The sequence below is a fragment of the Salvelinus namaycush genome, chromosome 31 (assembly GCF_016432855.1).
Source record: "Salvelinus namaycush isolate Seneca chromosome 31, SaNama_1.0, whole genome shotgun sequence".
In the NCBI taxonomy this organism is placed as follows: Eukaryota; Metazoa; Chordata; class Actinopteri; order Salmoniformes; family Salmonidae; genus Salvelinus; species Salvelinus namaycush.
Genome location: NC_052337.1, coordinates 8383234 through 8405096, shown reverse-complemented (window position 1 = coordinate 8405096; position 21863 = coordinate 8383234). Strand labels below are relative to the sequence as shown.

Sequence of the window (21863 nt, the reverse complement as noted above, 5' to 3'; positions counted from 1 at the left end):
TAATCAACCACTTAGAGTAATCAAATCCGTCCTGCATGGATGTGATCACCATCCAGAGTGCACTATAATTATCACATTACTGTTGATTTGAATATTTTTGTTTAACTGCTCTGAATGACATTAATGCACATTTAAAAATGAGACCAAGGGAAAGCTGTGCATTGAATATGCTGTAAGGTTCTAATTCTCAGAGTAAAAAAACTCTACATACACTTATGAAAGCTTAACCAAGTTGATTCTGCCCAGAGGGTCAATACAGCAGCATTCAGGCAAAAACATTTTCACACACGCACTGATATTTAACCATTCCCCATAGGCTGAGTCTCCTCCTACCCATCTATATAAACATCATTCTTTACTGCTAGGCAGGACACTAGTGATACGAGCCATAAACTTCTTTCTCCCTTAAGGTGACTTGACCCCCCCCCCCCCCCCCCATCACTAATCCATGGCTCTCTCCCCTTATCAATGCCTGCCACATGTAATCGCTTCCCTGCACTCAACACATTTAAAGCTTAGTTGCACACACTATATACCTTCCTCCTATAACTACTAACTTCTGGTGTAGACCCTCTAAACCTCAGCACTACATCAGTGACATGAATAAGTATATTTCATATTCTCAGAACCCAACAATGTCCTTCATTCTAATAGTGATTTTTGTATTATCAGCTGGTGGTCTACTCAAAGAGAAATTGTCCCAAAGTGTGCTTATTTGCATGCTGATCTTGTAAAAATAAAGAATTTTGAAGCAGATAACTGAGTCCTGCTTTTTATGAAATCATCTACATTTACCAGGTTTGTGTAAATGACATGTTTAGAGCAAACATGTTTGATAAAGGCTGGTAGATTACTTTTATTTTGAAAGTGTATTATGAGAACCGGAAGTGTGTTAGTATCTGTTTTCACGTGTTGGTTGCAGAGAAATATGGCGGACAGCGTTGCATCGAAAAAGCCCAAATTGACCTTTTCTCAGGTATTTTAAACTGGGACGTCAAACGTTGTCTTCTGATGTGTAAAAGAGGCAATTCGTGTCAGACAGTTTTTGAAAATGTAGGGATTTTTACGATAAACAACCGTAATTTTACATCGGTTCGCCAGCTAGCATAATGCTAACTAACATGGTGTGTATATGTTGCTTTACAGGGCGAGGAGAGAGTAGATTGGAGGAAATGGAAAGCGGAACGTAAGCATCATTTTTTTTTCTTGTGAAAAACTTGCCAAACTAATCGCTATGGTTGATTATCGGGGCATGCGCACTTTTACAGACATGTGTAATCTGACCCCAGTTGGGATTGAGTTAAGTATTGTACTACATCAGAAATCACAACCGTGTATATAAGCAGACTCTCAAGACATGAAATGGGAATTATTGCCATGTGCCTATGTAGATACTAAGTTTACACTGCTTAGTATCTTAGCCTAACGGTAACCGAAAGGTCGCTGGTTCGAGTCCCCGAGCTGGCAAGGTGGGGCGCCGATGACGTGAATGTCGATTAAGGCAGCTCCCGCACCTCTCAGATTCAGAGGTTGGGTTAAATGCGGAATACACATTTCGTTTGAATGTGTTCAGTTGTGCAACTGACAAGGTAACCACCTTGACTTCCTTTCCTACTAGTTGATTTGTGAATCCAGCTCATGTTTTTTCTTGAATAATAGGAAAAGAGATCAAGAAGCAAATCAAAGAATCCAAGCTGATTAAACAACTTGACAAGCAGAAGCAAGAGGAGGAAGAGAAGACTGAGGCAGCACTGCAGCAGAGTCAGAGAGAGAACCAATCAGGTAATATTGATTAGGTTTTCACCCCACTGGTTATTCCACAATGATCCCTCTATCTTTAAAAAAAATGCATTAGAATAAAATAATATATGATTTTGACTCCCGTATCTGCAACCATAGGACGGTCGTACACAGTGAGCGTGGCCTTGCCTGGTTCTGTCCTGGACAATGCCCAGTCTACAGAACTCCGCACATACCTGGCTGGACAGATAGCCAGAGCCTGCGTCGTGTTCTGTGTCGACGAGATCATCGTATTTGACGAACAAGATGAGGATGTCAAGTAAGACCTCTGTTTCTGTGTATCTTATTTTAGGCTCATGTCTTTAGTCATTTGATGCTGTTTTAGATGTTAGGTCTTGACAGTGGCAGTATAATTCTACTGATCCACAATGTTTTATTTCACAGGACTGTTGAGGGAGAATTCAATGGTGTTGGAAAGAAGGGTCAAGCCTGCATTCAACTGGCTAGAATCCTCCAGTTCTTGGAATGCCCACAGTAAGTACTACATTGACTTATAACAGACTAAGTCAAACGCAGCTGCTGTCTTTGACTAAGGTTTGAATCCTCTTCCCTTTGTATTATTTTCCAAGGTACCTGCGCAAATCATTCTTCCCAATGCATAAAGATTTACAGTATGCCGGTGAGTGAGTAGCTGTATAACTTCACCTCCATTCCTGGTTTTCCCAACCATATAATGAACATATGTCATGGTGTAAACATGATAATGAATGTTCGAGTACAGCCATAGTTGCCCTAACCATGTGTTGGTGCCTTCCCACTCAGGCTTGCTCAACCCTCTGGACAGCCCTCACCACATGAGGAAGGATGACGAGTGTGAGTACCGGGAGGGGGTGGTCCTCGATCGGCCTAGCAAACCAGGAAAAGGCTCCTTGGTCAACTGTGGAATGTGGAAGGTGAGTAGCTATCTCGATATGATGATAAAGTACGGTAATATGCCATAAGAAGAACCATAGGTCAACGGACCGAGAAAGCTGTGTGCTGATATTGAACCCCAACAGCAGCAGGATGTAGTAGAGGACTGATGTCTTTTTCTGCTACTTTTAGGAGGTGCAGATAGATAAGCAGCTACAGTCTGGTCTCAGAGTCACTGTCCACATGAACAAGATCCAGAATAAAGGTAGGTCCACATCTGTACATCCAACTCAGCTGATCTTTGATTCCATGAATAGGAGCTTCTGAGAAGTACGTTTCAGTTATACACATACAAATATGATGCTTCACTCATAGTTGCTCAGTATTTTGTGTGTGTGTGTTTACACAGATGGTAGACTACACAAAGGGGTGGTGGTGGCGCCTCACAAGCCGCGAACAGAGGGAGGTCTGTACTGGGGCTACAGTGTTCGCCTGGCCTCAAGTCTAAGTAGGTGTATTATTTACATATCTTCCACAACTGGAGCCATTCTTTTCAATTTCGTGAGGTTGAGAGTTTCATTCAATTTGACGAATCTCACCTTATCAAGTGTTGATTTGGATTGCAGGTAATGTGTTCACTGAGTGTCCACATAAAGAGGGCTATGATCTGACCATTGGAACATCTGAGAAAGGCAGAGATGTTGACAAAACTTCTCTTTCTCCATTCAAGTAAGTTCAGAGTATGAGGGCAAGAACTACAAAATGCAAGAAGGTCTGGTGGAAGACCTGTTAACATATATTACATAACTTTGTTGTATATGACTGAATCTCTCGTGGACAGATCTACGTCAACAACTGGTACCGTAGAATCTGTGGGGAATGAATGGAATGCGTGGGATAATGAGCAGCAGTAGTTCTGGTGTTTGGGTTTTTCATCACTGGTTATTTGGACATATCACAATGTCGCAGGTGTTAGCATCTTTAGAATTTCAGAAGAGGGGACATAGACTTGTACGTAACTTGCAAAGATAGAGGGTGGAGCTCCTTGTTCTAGCATCTCTTAATCCCTTCTCTTAACATGTAAGGACCCAGAATTTAATCGAGCAGCTGACCAATAATGCAAGACTTTAATTCTGGGTTAGCCGAGATTATATATGGCCTAAAACTTTGTTCTGTTCTCACTCTCCAGGCACATGTTGGTTGTGTTTGGTGGTCTGCAGGGCTTGGAGACCAGTGTGGATGCTGATCAGAACCTGGAGGTGACAGACCCCGGTGTCCTGTTTGACCTGTACCTCAACACCTGCCCCAACCAGGGCAGCAGGACCATCCGCACAGAGGTGAGTGTGGAACAGAGAGGAGTGTGTAGCAGGGGAAGACAGAGTATAGCAAACTGTCGTTCACATGTCTGCTGTAGGTCACGGAGTTATTCCCTGACCAGGAAAGACACTGACAATGGAACATGGTTTCCCTACATCAGGGATGTCAAACCCATTCCACAGAGGCCCGAGTGTCTGCGGGTTTTTGTTTTTTCATTTAAATTAAGCCTTAGACAACCAGGTGAGCCGAGTTCCTTACTAATTAGTGACCTTAATTCATCAATCAAGTACAAGGGTGCAGCGAAAAACCCCAGACACTCGGCCCTCCATTTAATGAGTTTGACAGGTGCCCTACTTGGTAAAGGAAAAACTCGGGGCCCTTAATCTGTCATATTGGCTGGGAGTTCAATCTGACCAGTCTATATTCTGTTGCTCTGATCATGTTTTCCACAGGAGGCCATCCTGATCTCCATGTCCAGCCTGAGGCAGAAAATCACAGCCGCATTTCCAGACAAGTCGAACGGTTCATAACAGGAAGTGGCTACTGACAAACCATCACTGAGAGGAAGTCTCAAGGATCTAAAAAATAATTCACTTTTTTGGGGAACTAGGTGAAGCTAACTGAACCAGGAGTCGATGATTTAATATTTAAATACTTCTGGGATCGAATGAATGGACATTGCTGGGATTATTCTGTGCTGTTTCTTTTATTTATTCAAGGGTAAGAGATCACAGCACAAGTAAAGAAGAACCCAGTGTCTTGGCGTTTCCTTATCTATATCCTCTCTCTTTGGTAGCTTTTTGCTAGTTAAAGCTAACGCTAGCTTTGCTCTGTTTCTACTATCCCCTCTGTATAGGATTCCAGGTGAATTAAGTCATTTATATGCATCAGTTTATGTAATTTGTTCAAGACACATTACAGAACATACATGAAGAATAAGTTGCTGAACACAATGCTAACAATAAATAATGCAATATATTCTGTTCAGTAATGCTAATGAATACCGCAATACATTATTTTGAATTACTCAAACAGCTGCATGCCTCAGGATGTCAGCGGTAAAGGGTCAAACATGACGACGAGGCAACGTTCGTCCGTGTCGTGGTTAGACGGGATAAAACTACTTGGTATCTAATACAGCACATTTGTGTGAATGCCTTACAGAAGCTCACACCCCCCTACATTCAACAGGCTTTGTGTGAATCCATTGGCTTGGCACGAGCCAACCTACAGCGCTATAAATGTAAGCTTGTGTTCTGATGTTGGTATATTAACACTGAGCCATAAAAGGTTTGATTGGATACGGTAATGCTACAAACAACATGTCACTTAACTTTAGCCATACTGTCTGTAAGCATATAAAGGTCTCAAATTAATTCCTTCAAAGCGTTGCAACAAGTGTACTCCCACTGTTTCGCTAAGGGATGGAGAAATTTAACCACTCATTCATAGAGCTATGGATGCAAGGACTGAACACGATATAATAATTACAGTTTTTGCTTTGAGGGTATACAGTGTTTGTTTACATTTAGGTTGTTTACAAACATTGGTGTAAAACCAGTTTATTTTCAGTTCTGATGGGGTAAGAAAGTTGAATTTAGCTCATGAGGCATTTAAGTTATATTCTTCAAGTTCAAAAATTGATGTAGCTACTGCAGATTGCCCCTTTAAAATTCGTAAAGTTTACATTATCTTGTTATGTGAGTGCTTTTGAGGACATTTAACGAAAGCATTATAAACATGTAAAAATACATCTTTAAATATCAATTAATTTGTTTATTTACAATAAATATTTTGGCAGTTGCCCTCTTCAAACTTCCTTGCCAAACACAGGAAATGCCGTATTTACAAAATCCCATAAAATGTTGATTTTGCACTGTCAAAAAAACATTCAGAATGTATATTAATGTTTACAAACCAAGCTCAGGTTCATCACAGAGCTACAGAAATGGCTGCCATTCGGAGAAGGGGACACAGAAACGTGTAGTTCTATAAGAATAATAAAGTATATTCAACTTAATATTGACCGATTGACATATTAGGGCTGACCTGAACCATACACGTGCTGGCTCTGATATTTTATTTTCATGTTGTCCTTTACATCACAGTTCCAGCAACTACTGTATGGTAGATGCCCAACCAGGCCAGGCCAATACAGCTAGGCTCAGCTCAGTTTGGTCCAGTAGTGTGAAAAGGGTATTCGTGCACTGTCCAGGACCCTGGTCCAGATGTGTGCATCACCTCTCTCATACCTTGGGCTAACTTTGTTGAAGGAACCAGTCATCTCACCATGTGGGGTGAGTGAAGGTGATGTTATACTGCTTGGCCCAGCGTGCAAACACCTGTTTCTCTGTGATGAAGCGATGGTGGGGGCCCTTCCGACCCCTCTCATTTTGCAGGTAGGTCACACACTCATCTGTGCCTCTGGGTTTATAGTAGTGGTAGGGCATCTTCTTGGGCTGGGGCTTTTTTCTGGAAGAAAAGGCATTACAAATGATTACATTGACAACCAGCATATGTTGGGTAGCAATAACCCTACGGCTCCTTCATAGACAAATTCTCCCCCTGCTGTTTTAAAGTGCAATATTTGTCCGACTTCTTTCAGAGACAACCATAATATACAATGTTCTGTTGTTTATATGAAAGCAATCCTGTCAGTTGGAGACAATGGTTCCATAATAATCAGTATAGATGATTAACTAATTGCTCACAACTAATTTATGATTACACACAATGTAATAGCCTGGTAGATTTAAGTGCTTGATAGATCACTATCATTGATTCATCCTCTTATGTGTAACATTGTTCATTAGTTCATACTCACCCACAGTGACTGGGCGGAACCATCCCGTACACTTTAATATTGTCACACTTCTCTATCGCAATCACCATTGTGAACCAGCCGGTGCTCAACCAGGACTGAGACTTTGCTCTGTGGAAGGAAACCGTAGAATAAAACGTTAACAAAAATAGCATTTAGAGGTTGATAGAAATGTCTATCATTAGATGCCAGGAAAATCCCCGCATTGTGCTCATTATCGATTGATATTAGTGCCAAAATAGATTGGTAATTATATATTGAATTTGTACAGATTTTTGCATTATCCCCATTGTTCTTTCACCATAACAGCTTTCCTTCATTCTACGCACCTGTCTCGCCCTGTCTCCTTCTGAAACAGTGTATCAAACTTGTGCATCTTCCTAGGCGTGATGGTAAAGCTGGACAGGTTACTGTAGGTCATGCTGACTCTCTGGATCAGACGGTACAGTGTTCCTTTAGCCTCTCTACCAATCTTGGTGGGTGGTCCCCAGAATATGACTGCAGAATTTGCCTGGTGGTCCGTGAGGTTGAGAAACTCAGCTGGACGTCGAACCACCCTGAACACGCTCGAGTGAGCCACCACTCTGAGGGTGGTCCGGCTCCCCACGTCACGTTCGAACCCCGACAGGGGGGCGTCATTCATGCGGATCACACACTGGGCGCGGTCGATGTCCGGTCCGGCCCCGCTGCCCAGCACGTGGCTGGAGCTGGTCACCAGGGCACAGTGGTGGCAATGCAGGGTCAGACTCTGGAGAGGGAATGCAGAAACAACAACTGAGAAAATATATACAGTATATAACATACAGTGAGCTCAAAGTATTGGGACAGTGACATGTTTTTTTGTTTTGGCTTTGTACTCAAGCCCTTTGAAATTGAAACGATACAATGACTATGCGGTTAAAATGCAGACTGTCAGCTTTAATTTGAAAAAACGTTTAGAAAATACAGCACTTTTTGTACATAGTCCACCACTTTTTAGGACACCCAAAGTATTGGGACAAATTCATTTATATGCGTATTAAAGTAGTCAAAAGTTAAGTATTTGGTCCCATATTCATAGCACGCAATGACTACATCAAGCTTGTGACTCTACACATTTGTTGGAAGCGTTTTCTGCTTGTTTTGGTTGCGTTTCAGATTATTTTGTGCCCAAAAGAAATGTATGGTAAATAATGTATTGTGCCATTTGAGTCACTTATTGTCAATAAGAATATATGTTTCTAAACCCTTCTACAATAATGTGGATTCTAACATTACGGATAATCCTGAATGAATTGTGAATAATGATGAGTAAGAAAGTTAGACGCACAAACATCATACCCCCAAGCAGGGTTGGGTAGATTACTTTCTAAATGTAATCCGTTAAAGTTACAAGTTACCTGTCCAAAATTGGAATTGGTACCGTAACTTTTGGATTTCCCAAACTCAGTAACGTAATCTGATTACATTCCGTTACATTTAGATTACTTTCCCCTTAAGAGGCTTTAGAAGAAAACAAAAATGTATGTTACCAATTTAACATCTATTGCAGGATAAATCAATGTTAAAGTTTACATAGCTGGTCATATATGGATATTACATTTTACTTTATGGGTTGGTTATGTAGGCTTCTTCTAACCCATTGCTTTCTACTACATATAATAATACGATGAAATTATATCTTTACATTAAAAAAACAAAGTCTATCAGAATTCCAGTCATTCCAATAAATGTTATACCCCTTGATCTTCAAGAATAGGACTTGGAAATATGGAAGTATAGATTAGCCAAATACACTGCTCAAAAAAATAAAGGGAACACTTAAACAACACAATGTAACTCCAAGTCAATCACACTTCTGTGAAATAAAACTGTCCACTTAGGAAGCAACACTGATTGACAATAAATTTCACATGCTGTTGTGCAAATGGAATAGACAAAAGGTGGAAATTAAAGGCAATTAGCAAGACACCCTCAATAAAGGAGTGATTCTGCAGGTGGTGACCACAGACCACTTCTCAGTTCCTATGCTTCCTGGCTGATGTTTTGGTCACTTTTGAATGCTGGCGGTGCTCTCACTCTAGTGGTAACATGAGACGGAGTCTACAACCCACACAAGTGGCTCAGGTAGTGCAGCTCATCCAGGATGGCACATCAATGCGAGCTGTGGCAAGAAGGTTTGCTGTGTCTGTCAGCGTAGTGTCCAGAGCATGGAGGCGCTACCAGGAGACAGGCCAGTACATCAGGAGACGTGGAGGAGGCCGTAGGAGGGCAACAACCCAGCAGCAGGACCGCTACCTCCGCCTTTGAGCAGGAGGAGCACTGCCAGAGCCCTGCAAAATGACCTCCAGCAGGCCACAAATGTGCATGTGTCAGCATATGGTCTCACAAGGGCTCTGAGGATCTCATCTCGGTACCTAATGGCAGTCAGGCTACCTCTGGCGAGCACATGGAGGGCTGTGCGGCCCCACAAAGAAATGCCACCCCACACCATGACTGACCCACCGCCAAACCGGTCATGCTGGAGGATGTTGCAGGCAACAGAACGTTCTCCACGGCGTCTCCAGACTCTGTCACGTCTGTCACATGTGCTCATGTGCTCAGTGTGAACCTGCTTTCATCTGTGAAGAGCACAGGGCGCCAGTGGCGAATTTGCCAATCTTGGTGTTCTCTGGCAAATGCCAAACGTCCTGCACGGTGTTGGGCTGTAAGCACAACCCCCACCTGTGGACGTCGGGCCCTCATACCACCCTCATGGAGTCTGTTTCTGACCGTTTGAGCAGACACATGCACATTTGTGGCCTGCTGGAGGTCATTTTGCAAGGCTCTGGCAGTGCTCCTCCTGCTCAAAGGCGGAGGTAGCGGTCCTGCTGCTGGGTTGTTGCCCTCCTACGGCCTCCTCCACGTCTCCTGATGTACTGGCCTGTCTCCTGGTAGCGCCTCCATGCTCTGGACACTACGCTGACAGACACAGCAAACCTTCTTGCCACAGCTCGCATTGATGTGCCATCCTGGATGAGCTGCACTACCTGAGCCACTTGTGTGGGTTGTAGACTCCGTCTCATGCTACCACTAGAGTGAAAGCACCGCCAGCATTCAAAAGTGACCAAAACATCAGCCAGGAAGCATAGGAACTGAGAAGTGGTCTGTGGTCACCACCTGCAGAACCACTCCTTTATTGGGGGTGTATTGCTAATTGCCCATAATTTCCACCTGTTGTCTATTCCATTTGCACAACAGCATGTGAAATTTATTGTCAATCAGTGTTGCTTCCTAAGTGGACAGTTTGATTTCACAGAAGTGTGATTGACTTGGAGTTACATTGTGTTGTTTAAGTGTTCCCTTTATTTTTTTGAGCAGTGTAGTTTTACCTGAGCATGACCCCAAAACTAAGGACTTATGTGGCAGCCCTACTCTGTTGTTTAAGATTTTGTTATCATGGAGGACTGATTGGTTCCAGTTGAAAAATAAATGCTGTGCTAATGGAATTGCATGCTTTGACAAAAGTTGTGCAAAGCTGTCATCAAGGCAAAGGGTGGCTACATAAAGGAATCTAAAATATATTATGATTTGTTCAACACTTCTTTGGTTACAACATGATTCCTTTATTTCATAGTTTTGATGTCTTCACTATTATTCTACAATGTAGGAAATAGTAAAAATAAATGAAAACCCTTGAATGAGTAGTGTCCAAACTTTTGACTGGTACTGTATATATCATTTATAAGTCCGATGTAGCAACTACAGATTGCCCCTCTAAGTCTATCAATGGGGGGTGCAAATAGTCCAGGGAGCCATTTGATTAGCTGTTCAGGAGTCTTATGGCTGGGGGTAGAAGCTGTTAAGAAGCCTTTTGGACCTAGACTTGGCGCTCCGGTACCACTTGCCATGTGGTAGCAGAGAGAGAGAACAGTCTATGACTAGAGTGGCTGGAGTCTATGGCAAGTGTTTGGGTCTTCATCTGACACCGACTGGTATATAGGTCCTGGATGGCAGGAAGCTTGGCCCCAGTGATGTACCGGGCCATACGCACTACCCTGTCGTGCCCTCTTCACGACTGTCTTGGTGTGTTTGGACCATGATAGTTTGTTGGTGATGTGGACACCAAGGAACTTGAAGCTCTCAACCTGCTCCACTACAGCCCCGTTGATGAGAATGGGGGCGTGCTCGGCCCTCCTTTTCCTGTAGTCCACAATCATCTCCTTTGTCTTGATCACGTTGAGAGATTGTTATCCTGGCACCACACTGCCAGGTCTCTGACCTCCCTATAGGCTGTCTCATCGTTGTCGGTGATCATGCCTACCACTGTTGTGTCGTCGGCAAACTTAATGATATTATTGGAGTCGTGCTTGGCCTGGCCGTGCAGTCATGAGTGAACAAGGAGTACAGGACGGGACTGATCACGCACCCTGAGGGGCCCTTGTGTTGAGGATCAGCGTGGCAGATGTGTCATTACCTACCCTTACCAACTAGGGGTGGCCTGTCAGGAAGTCCAGGATCAAGTTGCAGATGGAGGTGTTTAGTCCCAGGGTCCTTAGCTTAGGGATGAGCTTTGAGGGCACTATGGTGTTGAACACTGAGCTGTAGTCAATGAATAGCATTCTCACGTAGGTGTTCCTTCTGTCCAAGTGGAAAAGGGCAGTGTGGAGTGTGTCATGACGTTGGCCTAGGGGTAGGTTTATGACAGTCATAAATACCTCTTTTCCCCCTTTTCCCTCTCCCTACTATAACTGATGTGACATAAGAAAACCCCTTGGTTAACATAGAGATTCTGGGAACATCAGAAGTGGGGGGAAATGAACTATATTCTGGTAATCCGACCAACTGAACATATGCGGTGGTACTTAAGGTATATTATGTCAGTTCGGTTGCCCTCTGACAGAATGACAAACTCTACTGTGGAAAGTCTAAACGTCAGAGGTATCGGATTCACATGGAATTGTTGTTTAATTCAAATGTTTGAATATGATATTATTTGTGAAGAGATTAAATGTAATTTTAGCTTCCAAATGAGAGATTTGGATTTTCATAAATTTGGGCTTCTGCTCAACTAGGGGCCCGCCCCTGTGAAGAGACATGGGTTATAAACTTTTCAGACACACCCCTCTCCCTCCACTATAAAAGCCATTGACAAAAATATAACTTCCTGTTCCGGGTACATTTAGGATGACGATCCGATGTCAGAATGGTTCAGATAATAACTACAGAACTAAGCCAACATCAGCATGGACTTTGGTTGTAAATGGTATGAACTTTGAACTCGTATTCACTACAGAAGTGATACCTCCTAGCCGTTGAGTTAGCAACAGCTGCTACAAACGTAGGTTAGGAAGGACAGTCAGAGTATCCCGTCTACTACACACAACGTTACTCCAACGTATCCAGTGACCACCAGAGACATTCTTCAAAGGACAGAGGACTCGGGTTGGCGATACGGTCTTCCATCTACCACCAACCTACTGAAGCGCAGCTCAGAGTAAATATTTATTGCATTTTCCTTTTTCAAATGGGCGGTAATTTAGAATGCATAAGATACTGTATTTACGATAGAACAGCTCGCCTATGTTCCAGTCTCCCGCTCTTTCACCAAAATCCCGCCCCTTCCCTTTGTGTAACAAGCTGTCATATCTGTTCCGCCCGCTAGGGACGTTTGCCTTTATGACGGCAATTTGTGATTTAATTGTATATGTGTGATTAGTTAGGTATTTAGTAAATAAATAATTAAACCCAATTTTGTATTGCTGATTCAACTTGTTAGCCAGGATTCTTGCAGATAACCAAGGATTTACCACTTTCAGATGAGACTGAATAAAATTACGATTAATGTGACTGCTATGGATGTAAAATATTACTAAATCTTTAAGAGTTTATTCGGAAGATAACAGCTCTATAAATATTATTTAGTGGTGTCCCTCTCTAGTTAATTATATTTACATGATTAGTTCAATCATTAATTACGGAGAAATTATTTTATAGAATAGCATGTCATAGCAATTAATCTGGCATAGTCAAAGACACAACAAGTGCAATAGAGATTGCATCATCTGTGGATCTGTTGGGGCGGTTTGCAAATTGTAATGGGTCCAGGGTTTCTGGGATGATGGTGTTTATGTGTGCCATGACCAGCCATTCAAAGCACTTCATGGCTACAGACGTGAGTGCTACGGGTCGGTAGTCATTTAGGCAGGTTACCTTGGTGTTCTTGGGAACAGGGACTATGGTGGTCTGCTTGAAACATGTTGGTTTTACAGACTCGGTCAGGGACCAGTTGAAAACGTCAGCGAGGACACTTTCCAGTTGGTCAGCGCATGCTCAGAGTACACGTCCTGGTAATCCATCTGGCCCTGGTTGAGTATTGCTCTGTTCAACTATATATTGTGATTTGATTGGTGTGTCAGCGGGCTGACTGAATGCTATGAGAGACTCTGGGTTGAACTTGGTGATACTGTACTACCGCCAAGAGATGAGCTATACAGTTGAAGTCGGAAGTTTACATAAACCTTAGCCAAATACATTTAAACTCCGTTTTTCACAATTCCTGACATTTAATCCAAGTAAAAATGTCCTGTTTGAGGTCAGTTAGGATCACCACTTTATTTTAAGAATGTGAAATGTCAGAATAATAGTAGAGACAATTATTTATTTCAGCTTTAATTTGTTTCATCACATTCCCAGTGGGTCAGAAGTTAACACACACTCAATTAGTATTTGGCAGCATTGCCTTTAAATTGTTTAACTTGGGTCAAACGTTTTGGGTAGCCTTGCACAAGCTTCCCACAATAAGTTGGGTGAATTTTGGCCCATTCCTCCTGACAGAGCTGGTGTAACTGAGTCAGGTTTGTAGGCCTCCTTGCTTGCACATGCTTTTTCAGTTCTGCCCACAAATGTTCTATAAGATTGAGGTCAGGGCTTTGTGATGACCACTCCAATACCTTGACTTTGTTGTCCTTAAGCCATTTTTCCACAACTTTGGAAGTATGCTTGGGGTCATTGTCCATTTGGAAGACACATTTGTGACCAAGCTTTAACTTCCTGACTGATGTCTTGATGTTGCTTCAATATATCCACATAATTGTCCTCCCTCATGATGCCATCTATTTTGTTAAGTGAACCTGTCCCTCCTGCAGCAAAGCACCCCCACAACATGATGCTGCCACCCTCGTGCTTCACGGTTGGGATGGTGTTCTTCGGCTTGCAAGCCTCCCCCTTTTTCCTCCAAACATAAAGATGGTCATTATGGCCAAACAGTTCTATTTTTGTTTCATCAGACCAGAGGACATTTCTCCAAAAAGTACGATCTTTGTCCCCGTGTGCAGTTGCAAACCATAGTCTGGCTTTTTTATGGCGGTTTTGGAGCAGTGGCTTCTTCCTTGCTGAGCGGCCTTTCAGGTTATGTCGATATAGGACTCGTTTTACTGTGGATATAGATACTTTTGTACCCGTTTCCTCCAGCAGCTTCACATTTACATTTAAGTCATTTAGCAGACGCTCTTATCCAGAGCGACTTACAAATTGGTGCATTCACCTTATGATATCCAGTGGAACAACCACTTTACAATATACACTTTACACTTTACAATATCCACATATCCCTACCGGCCAAACCCTCCCTAACCCGGACCCGGACGACGCTAAGCCAATTGTGCGTCGCCCCACGGTTCACGCTTCACAAGGTCCTTTGCTGTTGTTCTGGGATTGATTCGCATTTTTCGCACCAAAGTACGTTCATCTCTAGGAGACAGAATGCGTCTTCTTATTGAGCGGTATGACAGCTGCATGGTCCCATTGTGTTTATATTTGCGTACTATTGTTTGCACAGATGAACGTGGTACCTTCAGGCGTTTGGAAATTGCTCCCAAGGATGAACCAGACTTGTGGAGGTCTACAATTTTGTTTCTGAGGTCTTGGCTGATTTCTTTTGATTTTTCCATAATGTCAAGCAAAGAGGCACTGAGTTTGAAGGTAGGCCTTGAAATACTGCTCAAAAAAATAAAGGGAACACTTAATCAACACAATGTAACTCCAAGTCAATCACACTTCTGTGAAATCCAACTGTCCACTTAGGAAGCAACACTGATTGACAATAAATTTCACATGCTGTTGTGCAAATGGAATAGACAACAGGTGGAAATTATAGGCAATTAGCAAGACACCCCCAATAAAGGAGTGGTTCTGCAGGTGGTGACCACAGACCACTTCTCAGTTCCTATGCTTCCTGGCTGATGTTTTGGTCACTTTTGAATGCTGGCGGTGCTTTCACTCTAGTGGTAGCATGAGACGGAGTCTACAACCCACACAAGTGGCTCAGGTAGTGCAGCTCATCCAGGATGGCACATCAATGCGAGCTGTGGCAAGAAGGTTTGCTGTGTCTGTCAGCGTAGTGTTCAGAGCATGGAGGCGCTACCAGGAGACAAGCCGGTACATCAGGAGATGTGGAGGAGGCCGTAGGAGGGCAACAACCCAGCAGCAGGACCGCTACCTCCGCCTTTGTGCAAGGAGGAGCACTGCCAGAGCCCAGCAAAATGACCTCCAGCAGGCCACAAATGTGCATGTGTCTGCTCAAACAGTCAGAAACAGACTCCATGAGGGTGGTATGAGGGCCCGACGTCCACAGGTGGGGGTTGTGCTTACAGCCCAACACCGTGCAGGACGTTTGGCATTTGCCAGAGAACACCAAGATTGGCAAATTCGTCACTGGCGCCCTGTGCTCTTCACAGATGAAAGCAGGTTCACACGCACATGTGACAGACGTGACAGAGTCTGGAGACGCCGTGGAGAATGTTCTGCTGCCTGCAACATCCTCCAGCATGACCGGTTTGGCGGTGGGTCAGTCATGGTGTGGGGTGGCATTTCTTTGGGGGGCCGCACAGCCCTCCATGTGCTCGCCAGAGGTAGCCTGAATGCCATTAGGTACCGAGATGAGATCCTCAGACCCCTTGTGAGACCATATGCTGGTGCGGTTGGCCCTGGGTTCCTCCTAATGCAAGACAATGCTAGACCTCATGTGGCTGGAGTGTGTCAGCAGTTCCTGCAAGAGGAAGGCATTGATGCTATGGACTGGCCCGCCCGTTCCCCAGACCTGAATCCAATTGAGCACATCTGGGACATCATGTCTCGCTCCATCCACCAAAGCCACGTTGCACCACAGACTGTCCAGGAGTTGGCGGATGCTTTAGTCCAGGTCTGGGAGGAGATCCCTCAGGAGACCATCCGCCACCTCACCAGGAGCATGCCCAGGCGTTGTAGGGAGGTCATACAGGCACGTGGAGGCCACACACACTACTGAGCCTCATTTTGACTTGTTTTAAGGACATTACATCAAAGTTGGATCAGCCTGTGGTTTTCCACTTTAATTTTGAGTGTGACTCCAATTCCAGACCTCCATGGGTTGATAAATTTGATTTCCATTGATAATTTTTGTGTGATTTTGTTGTCAGCACATTCAACTATGTAAAGAAAAAAGTATTTAATAAGAATATTTCATTCATTCAGATCTAGGATGTGTTATTTTAGTGTTCCCTTTATTTTTTTGAGCAGTGTACAACCACAGGTACACCTCCAATTGACTCAAATTATGTCAATTAGCCTATCAGAAGCTTCTAAAGCCATGACATCATTTTCTGAAATTTTCCAAGCTGTTTAACGGCACAGTCAACTTAGTGTATGTAAACTTCTGATCCACTGGAATTGTGATACAGTGAATTATAAGTGAAATAATCTGTCTGTAAACATTTGTTGGAAAAATTACTTGTGTCATGCACAAAGTAGATGTCCTAACCGACTTGCCAAAACTATAGTTTGTTAACAAGACATTTGTGGAGTGGTTGAAAAACGAGTTTTAATGACTCCAACCTAAGTGTATGTAAAATTCCGACTTCAACTGTAGGTGCACCACAGGAGTCCCCTCGAAGCCTGCCATTGACTATGTACAGACCCAGCTTGCGACAGAGCTGCAGGAATTGTGACCCGCTTTTGTTGGTTGCTTTGTCATAGTTGTGTCTATGGGGGCATATTGGGGAGGGGATGCTGTCACCTCTAGGTAGGTGTTCGTCTCCCTGTGTTATCTTTCTCTCTGAAATTTTAGTGGAAGTTGCACCACAGGTGCAAATTGAGTTTGTAAATTGTAGTTCATTGTAAATTGTAAATTGAATTGTAAATTGTAGTTCAAAACTAAAGCTCACCAGTCATACAGAAAACAGCTATAAGAACACAGCTGTATGAACTGTGCAACAGTTTTTTACTTTTTTACTCAATTTGGACTCCTAAAATGCATTTGTGTCTGTTTTGGGGCTATGCATTATTATTTCTATGGATCATGTGGTAGAGACTATAATCCACCACTACATTTAGCCAGTGCTAAGCATTTTTGGCACTACTTCAACTTAACCCCGCAAGTGTGAGAAGAACAGGGTTCAAATTAACCCATGACTTTAATGTTGTTTTTTCTACAAGATGTAGCCTTCTTGACCACGTCTCCTGGATTAAATAGAGGTTCCATAGATTTTCTCTGTAATTCAAACCCTGAGTGTAAATTACCTTGTTTCCATAGACAGCCACATAGCCCTCCTTCCCTGCCCATTTCTTGAGGTCAGTGACCTTGATGGGGTGATGAGGCGAGGACGCCCGGAAGGGACTGTAGAAGGGACTGATGTCGTTGCCGCTGTTGGAGCTAAAGAGGATGAGGAGGGTCATCAGGAGGAAGATGGCTCCGAAGATCACCATCTTCTGGCTCTGAGGCCCTTGCTGCCAAAGATAGGGGGAACCATTGATATAATATACATCAATGTTTGTGGTGTGTTGTCTGTCAATGTTAGTCTCTTGTGACAGACTGTTACATAAATGTATTGAGTAGCTGACCAGCATGTACACTGTATTTGGTCCTGGGTGCCGAGATCAATGTTAGTGCTTTGTTGTCTATCTGGTTTATAGTAATGAAAAACAACCTGAATGAAAAGGCAGTTCAAATAACAGTTGCCATTTTGAGAGGAACTCACTTGTTTCAAGTTCAGGTTTATTTACCATCTTTGCACATAATGTGACCAAATGCTTTTACAAAATATACAGATAGGCCTATTATGCACAGTGCATCAGTAATAATATTTGATGGCTAGTTTGACAACAAAAAAAACAAACATTTTAAGTGAGAGTATATCAATGCTCAGAATGATTTTACCTTTTCAACAAGCCTCAGCCCCATGCTTCCAAGTCAGGCTGAGCTACATTGCATGTTCTGTGCTTTTCTGGTCACCACCCCTGTCAAGAGGCAGATGTTCCATAGTGAATACACGATAAAATCTTTCAGGCTGCTATCTTGTATATTTATAGTCAATGAGTATTTTAACAAAACGTCACAATAAGTTGTTTTTCGTTCGATTTGCCTGTTCCGCTAAAACCATTGACAACTGCTTGCCGTTGTTAAATAAATGTTAACTATTTGGTTGTAATATCCTATCCATCACCTCTTGAAGAGCATTGTCAGACCTATACGTTTACAATTATTTCATGCAAAACAAATGCGCACATTTAGCTATACCAGAGTTATACAGCAAGTTGCTGCATACTTTTAATGATTAGTAAACATCAATTGATAATGTAATTCCAGATACGTGAGGGTAGTTTCACGATATCTCTCAATATTGGCCACCATTATTTTGATATTTGAGTGATATAAAATAAAAGTGAACTTTACCTGACAAGTATGCATGGTTTAGGTTAATTTCAAATATTTTTTGGGCTCTGCCTGTCAAGCAGCAGAAGGGAGCATTTGCCATGGGACGGTTAGCTGATGTTTACTTTGCAAGCTACCGCTGGTAGAAACTTTGTACAGTTGGCTAAACTTGTAGCTAGTGTGGTAGGTAAACCTAATGTACTTTTCCCCCCAACCATTGTAGGCCTACCAAGCGAAGAGCGCTAACATATTCCCCTTTTCAACAGTTTTTAAGAGTGTTAGATTGTGATTGCTGCTGACAGACATGATATACCGATATAGGCTATATTTATTGATGGACCATGCCAAATTGGTTAGCTAAAAACAGATCAGGTCAATATGGCTGGCTAGCTAGCTAGTTAACAAGCGAACTTTTGGAGTTAAACTAGATGATTATATCCAAATATTGTTTGATTTGCTTGCCATCTATATGATGACTGACAACTTTACCAGGAGTATGATGATTTACTGATATCAAGTTCTTTCTCAAAACCTAATCTCTGACCGAGGAAAATACAGATTCAGGTTGGATATTCGCCTGTAGTCTTCTTTACGTCCACCAACAGCAGTTAGGGACCGTCAACATAGTGACAAATAATATTTTTCAAATTTCAATAGCTCTTTAACCATTACTCCTAAAACGTTGAAACTGGTTATAGCTAACCTGATGGCAAAGATACACATTGCACACACTTTCTTTGTTAATTTACATCTCGCACTATTTTAAATTATTTATTTACATTTTTTAATTTCAATAGCTCCTTGGTCATGTGACCTACTGACTTCAAACAATGTTCAGAATGTACCCTCAGTGGTCCTACACATTTCAAAACCTTTAGTTTGTCCATTTTCATCTCACACAGTTCTACATGAATTTGCAAGGTTTTTCAGTGTTTCTAATTTCAATAGCTCCTTGGTCATGTGCCCTACTGACCTCAAACAAGGTTCAGAATGTCCACTGACTACCCTTGTATATTGCACAGCCTTTAGTTTGTCCATTTTCATCTCACATGGTTTTACATGAATTTTTCAAAATGTAGAATTTCAATAGCTCCTTGGTCATGTGACCTACTGACCTCAAACAAGGTTCAGAATGTACACTCAGTGGGCCTACACATTCCACACCCTTTAGTTTATCCATTTTCATCTCACTAAATTTTACATTAATTTTCAATGTTTCTAATTTCAATAGATCCTTGGTAATGTGACCTACTGAACTCAAACAAGGTTCAGAATGTCCAGAGACTACCCTTGTATATTGCACACCCTTTAGTTTGTCCATTTTCATCGCACACGATTTTACATACATTTTTCAAACTTTATAATTTCAATAGCTCCTTGGTAATGTGACCTACTGACCTCTAACTACTTTCAGAATGTCCATGGACTGGCGGAGACGGGCGCTGCGAGGCATCCAGTGCGGTAATGCGACCGTTCCCAGAGAAGCTGGCGGGTGCCCCGGGGAGAGTTCTCTTTTCTTTGTGAATCAAATCAAATTTTATTCGTCACATACACATGGTTAGCAGATGTTAATGCGAGTGTAACGAAATGCTTGTGCTTCTAGTTCCGACAATGCAGTAATAACCAACGAATAATCTAACCTAACAATTTCACAACAACTACCTTATACACACAAGTGTAAAGGGATGAAGAATATGTACATAAAAATATATGAATGAGTGATGGTACAGAATGGCATAGGCAAGATGCAGTAGATGGTATAGAGTACAGTATATACATATGAGATGAGTAATGTAGGGTATGTAAACATACAAAAGTGGCATTGGGCGCCAAATGGGTTCACCCCGAGAGAGGGGCCCAAGCCCTGGAAAGCGTTGCGGTTTCGGCGGCGTCTGGTGAGCTCTCCCTGGCCCTTGAAAATCCGGGGGAGAGGGTGTAAATCTCACGCCTTGGCGTACCCATATCCGCAGCAGGTCTCCAAGGTGAACAGCCTCTGGCATGTTATAACAATGTAGGTAAGGGAAGTTGGCAAAAAAGATCCGTAACTTCAGGATAAGGATTGGCTCTAAAATTAATGTCTAAACGTGTCAGATGAAAATGGAACCTTGTTTGAAGTCAGTAGGTCACATGACCAAGGAGCTATTGACATTTGAATATAATAAACGCTTTTACTTTGTTTACGCTCCCTAACTAATTTAACTAGGAATACAAAATGCTGGTCACATTTCCACATGTTTATTAGCTTTGCAAAGCGAATTAATGGCCAAAACTTGAAAATAAGGCCTGTGCAATGTTGTGCGCAATTTTTAAAACATCATGACAATAGCTTTCAAGTGGTTTCAAGTGGTTTGAAAGCTATTGAGGTTTGAAAGCGCGAATATCCGTTGAATATCTTACCTGAAACTTTTTTTTACCTCGGTTAATCACTGATGAAGCAAGCTAAATTATGTTGTTTGCTTAGCTAGGATGCCAAACATTTATTTAAAGGGGAACTATGCAGAAATCGCTCCGCCACTTCCTGGTTGCAAACATTCTAATAGTTTGCCTATTTTCCTTCTAAGTGACAAAACAAGCATTTGTGGAGAATCAATGTATGAAGCTGGTGTACAAAACCGAAAGTAAAAGACAAAAAAATGAAATTTAAGAACGGGAAGCATAGTAGTTGTCAATAGTTCTAGCGGAGATGGGGGTCTCCTTGCACCCCAGAAGCCAAATCAAACGTACAATAGCCTATTGTGACGTTTAATTTAGAACGACCTATAAGAATCCTATGATAGGGTAGCAGGGAAAATTAATCACAATTGTCTCAGAATAATGTCTTGTGGTTATCGGTATATTGCATACTAAAATGCATTCTCAAGAATTTGACAACCACAATCTTTTTTATTTTCTTTAGTTTTTTGTTATTCCAACTGATGTCCAACATCTTGGCCCTATCCGTTTGACAGTGGTTCATGAAAACCAACACCTCCGGTTTAAATAAAAATGAATATCTATTGCACATATTTAATTTGAGCGCACGGACACAACTGTAACTATAAGCCTATCAAAACCTAAATATAAAAATTATATAGAATAAGCTATTGGGGGACATGACAATATTCTGGCGCAGACCTAAACTCGTTGTCTCACTGCTAACGTAGGCTATCGGACATGACTCGTGTTGACACCATAAATAGCTTTATTCTAAGCCATAATAGTGGGAATGGCTGTCATTAAACCATTTCTGTAGAATAATGACTAAATGAAATGAATACGAGGTTTGCTTACCAATTAGTTTTTTTTTATCCATAGATCTGTGCATCGTTGACGTTTGATCTGTCGGCGCATCCCCCATCTTCCTAAACCATCGTAGGAGGGGACTCGCTTGCGTCATCAAAATTTCAGCGCCGCAGTGAAAATTATTATTAGGAACTTAATAAATAA

General features: G+C 42.3%; 2 protein-coding genes across 3 annotated transcripts; one reads left to right on the top strand and one right to left on the bottom strand.

Annotated features, from left to right (window-relative positions):
- The first annotated feature begins 905 nt into the window (after positions 1 to 905).
- On the top strand, positions 906 to 5772 carry spout1 (SPOUT domain containing methyltransferase 1). The gene is made up of 12 exons (XM_038970637.1): positions 906 to 976; positions 1147 to 1186; positions 1660 to 1782; positions 1900 to 2059; positions 2185 to 2274; positions 2370 to 2419; positions 2563 to 2693; positions 2845 to 2917; positions 3062 to 3160; positions 3279 to 3381; positions 3842 to 3989; positions 4422 to 5772. The coding sequence occupies exons 1-12, from the start codon at positions 929 to 931 to the stop codon at positions 4497 to 4499; spliced, it is 1143 nt and encodes a 380-aa protein (XP_038826565.1). The 5' UTR covers positions 906 to 928; the 3' UTR covers positions 4500 to 5772.
- st6galnac6 (ST6 (alpha-N-acetyl-neuraminyl-2,3-beta-galactosyl-1,3)-N-acetylgalactosaminide alpha-2,6-sialyltransferase 6) lies at positions 4658 to 21793 on the bottom strand. Of its 2 annotated transcripts, none has more exons than XM_038970638.1 (6): positions 21708 to 21793; positions 17943 to 18022; positions 17306 to 17512; positions 7120 to 7538; positions 6794 to 6901; positions 4658 to 6441 (listed from the first exon to the last, which is right to left on the bottom strand). In XM_038970638.1, exons 2-6 carry the CDS (start codon positions 17964 to 17966, stop codon positions 6255 to 6257), a joined length of 945 nt encoding a protein of 314 aa, XP_038826566.1. In that variant the 5' UTR covers positions 17967 to 18022; positions 21708 to 21793; the 3' UTR covers positions 4658 to 6254. The 2 variants fall into 2 exon arrangements, with proteins under 2 accessions (XP_038826566.1, XP_038826567.1); XM_038970639.1 differs by lacking the exon at positions 21708 to 21793 and adding an exon at positions 18927 to 19025.
- Positions 21794 to 21863: the final 70 nt, after the last annotated feature.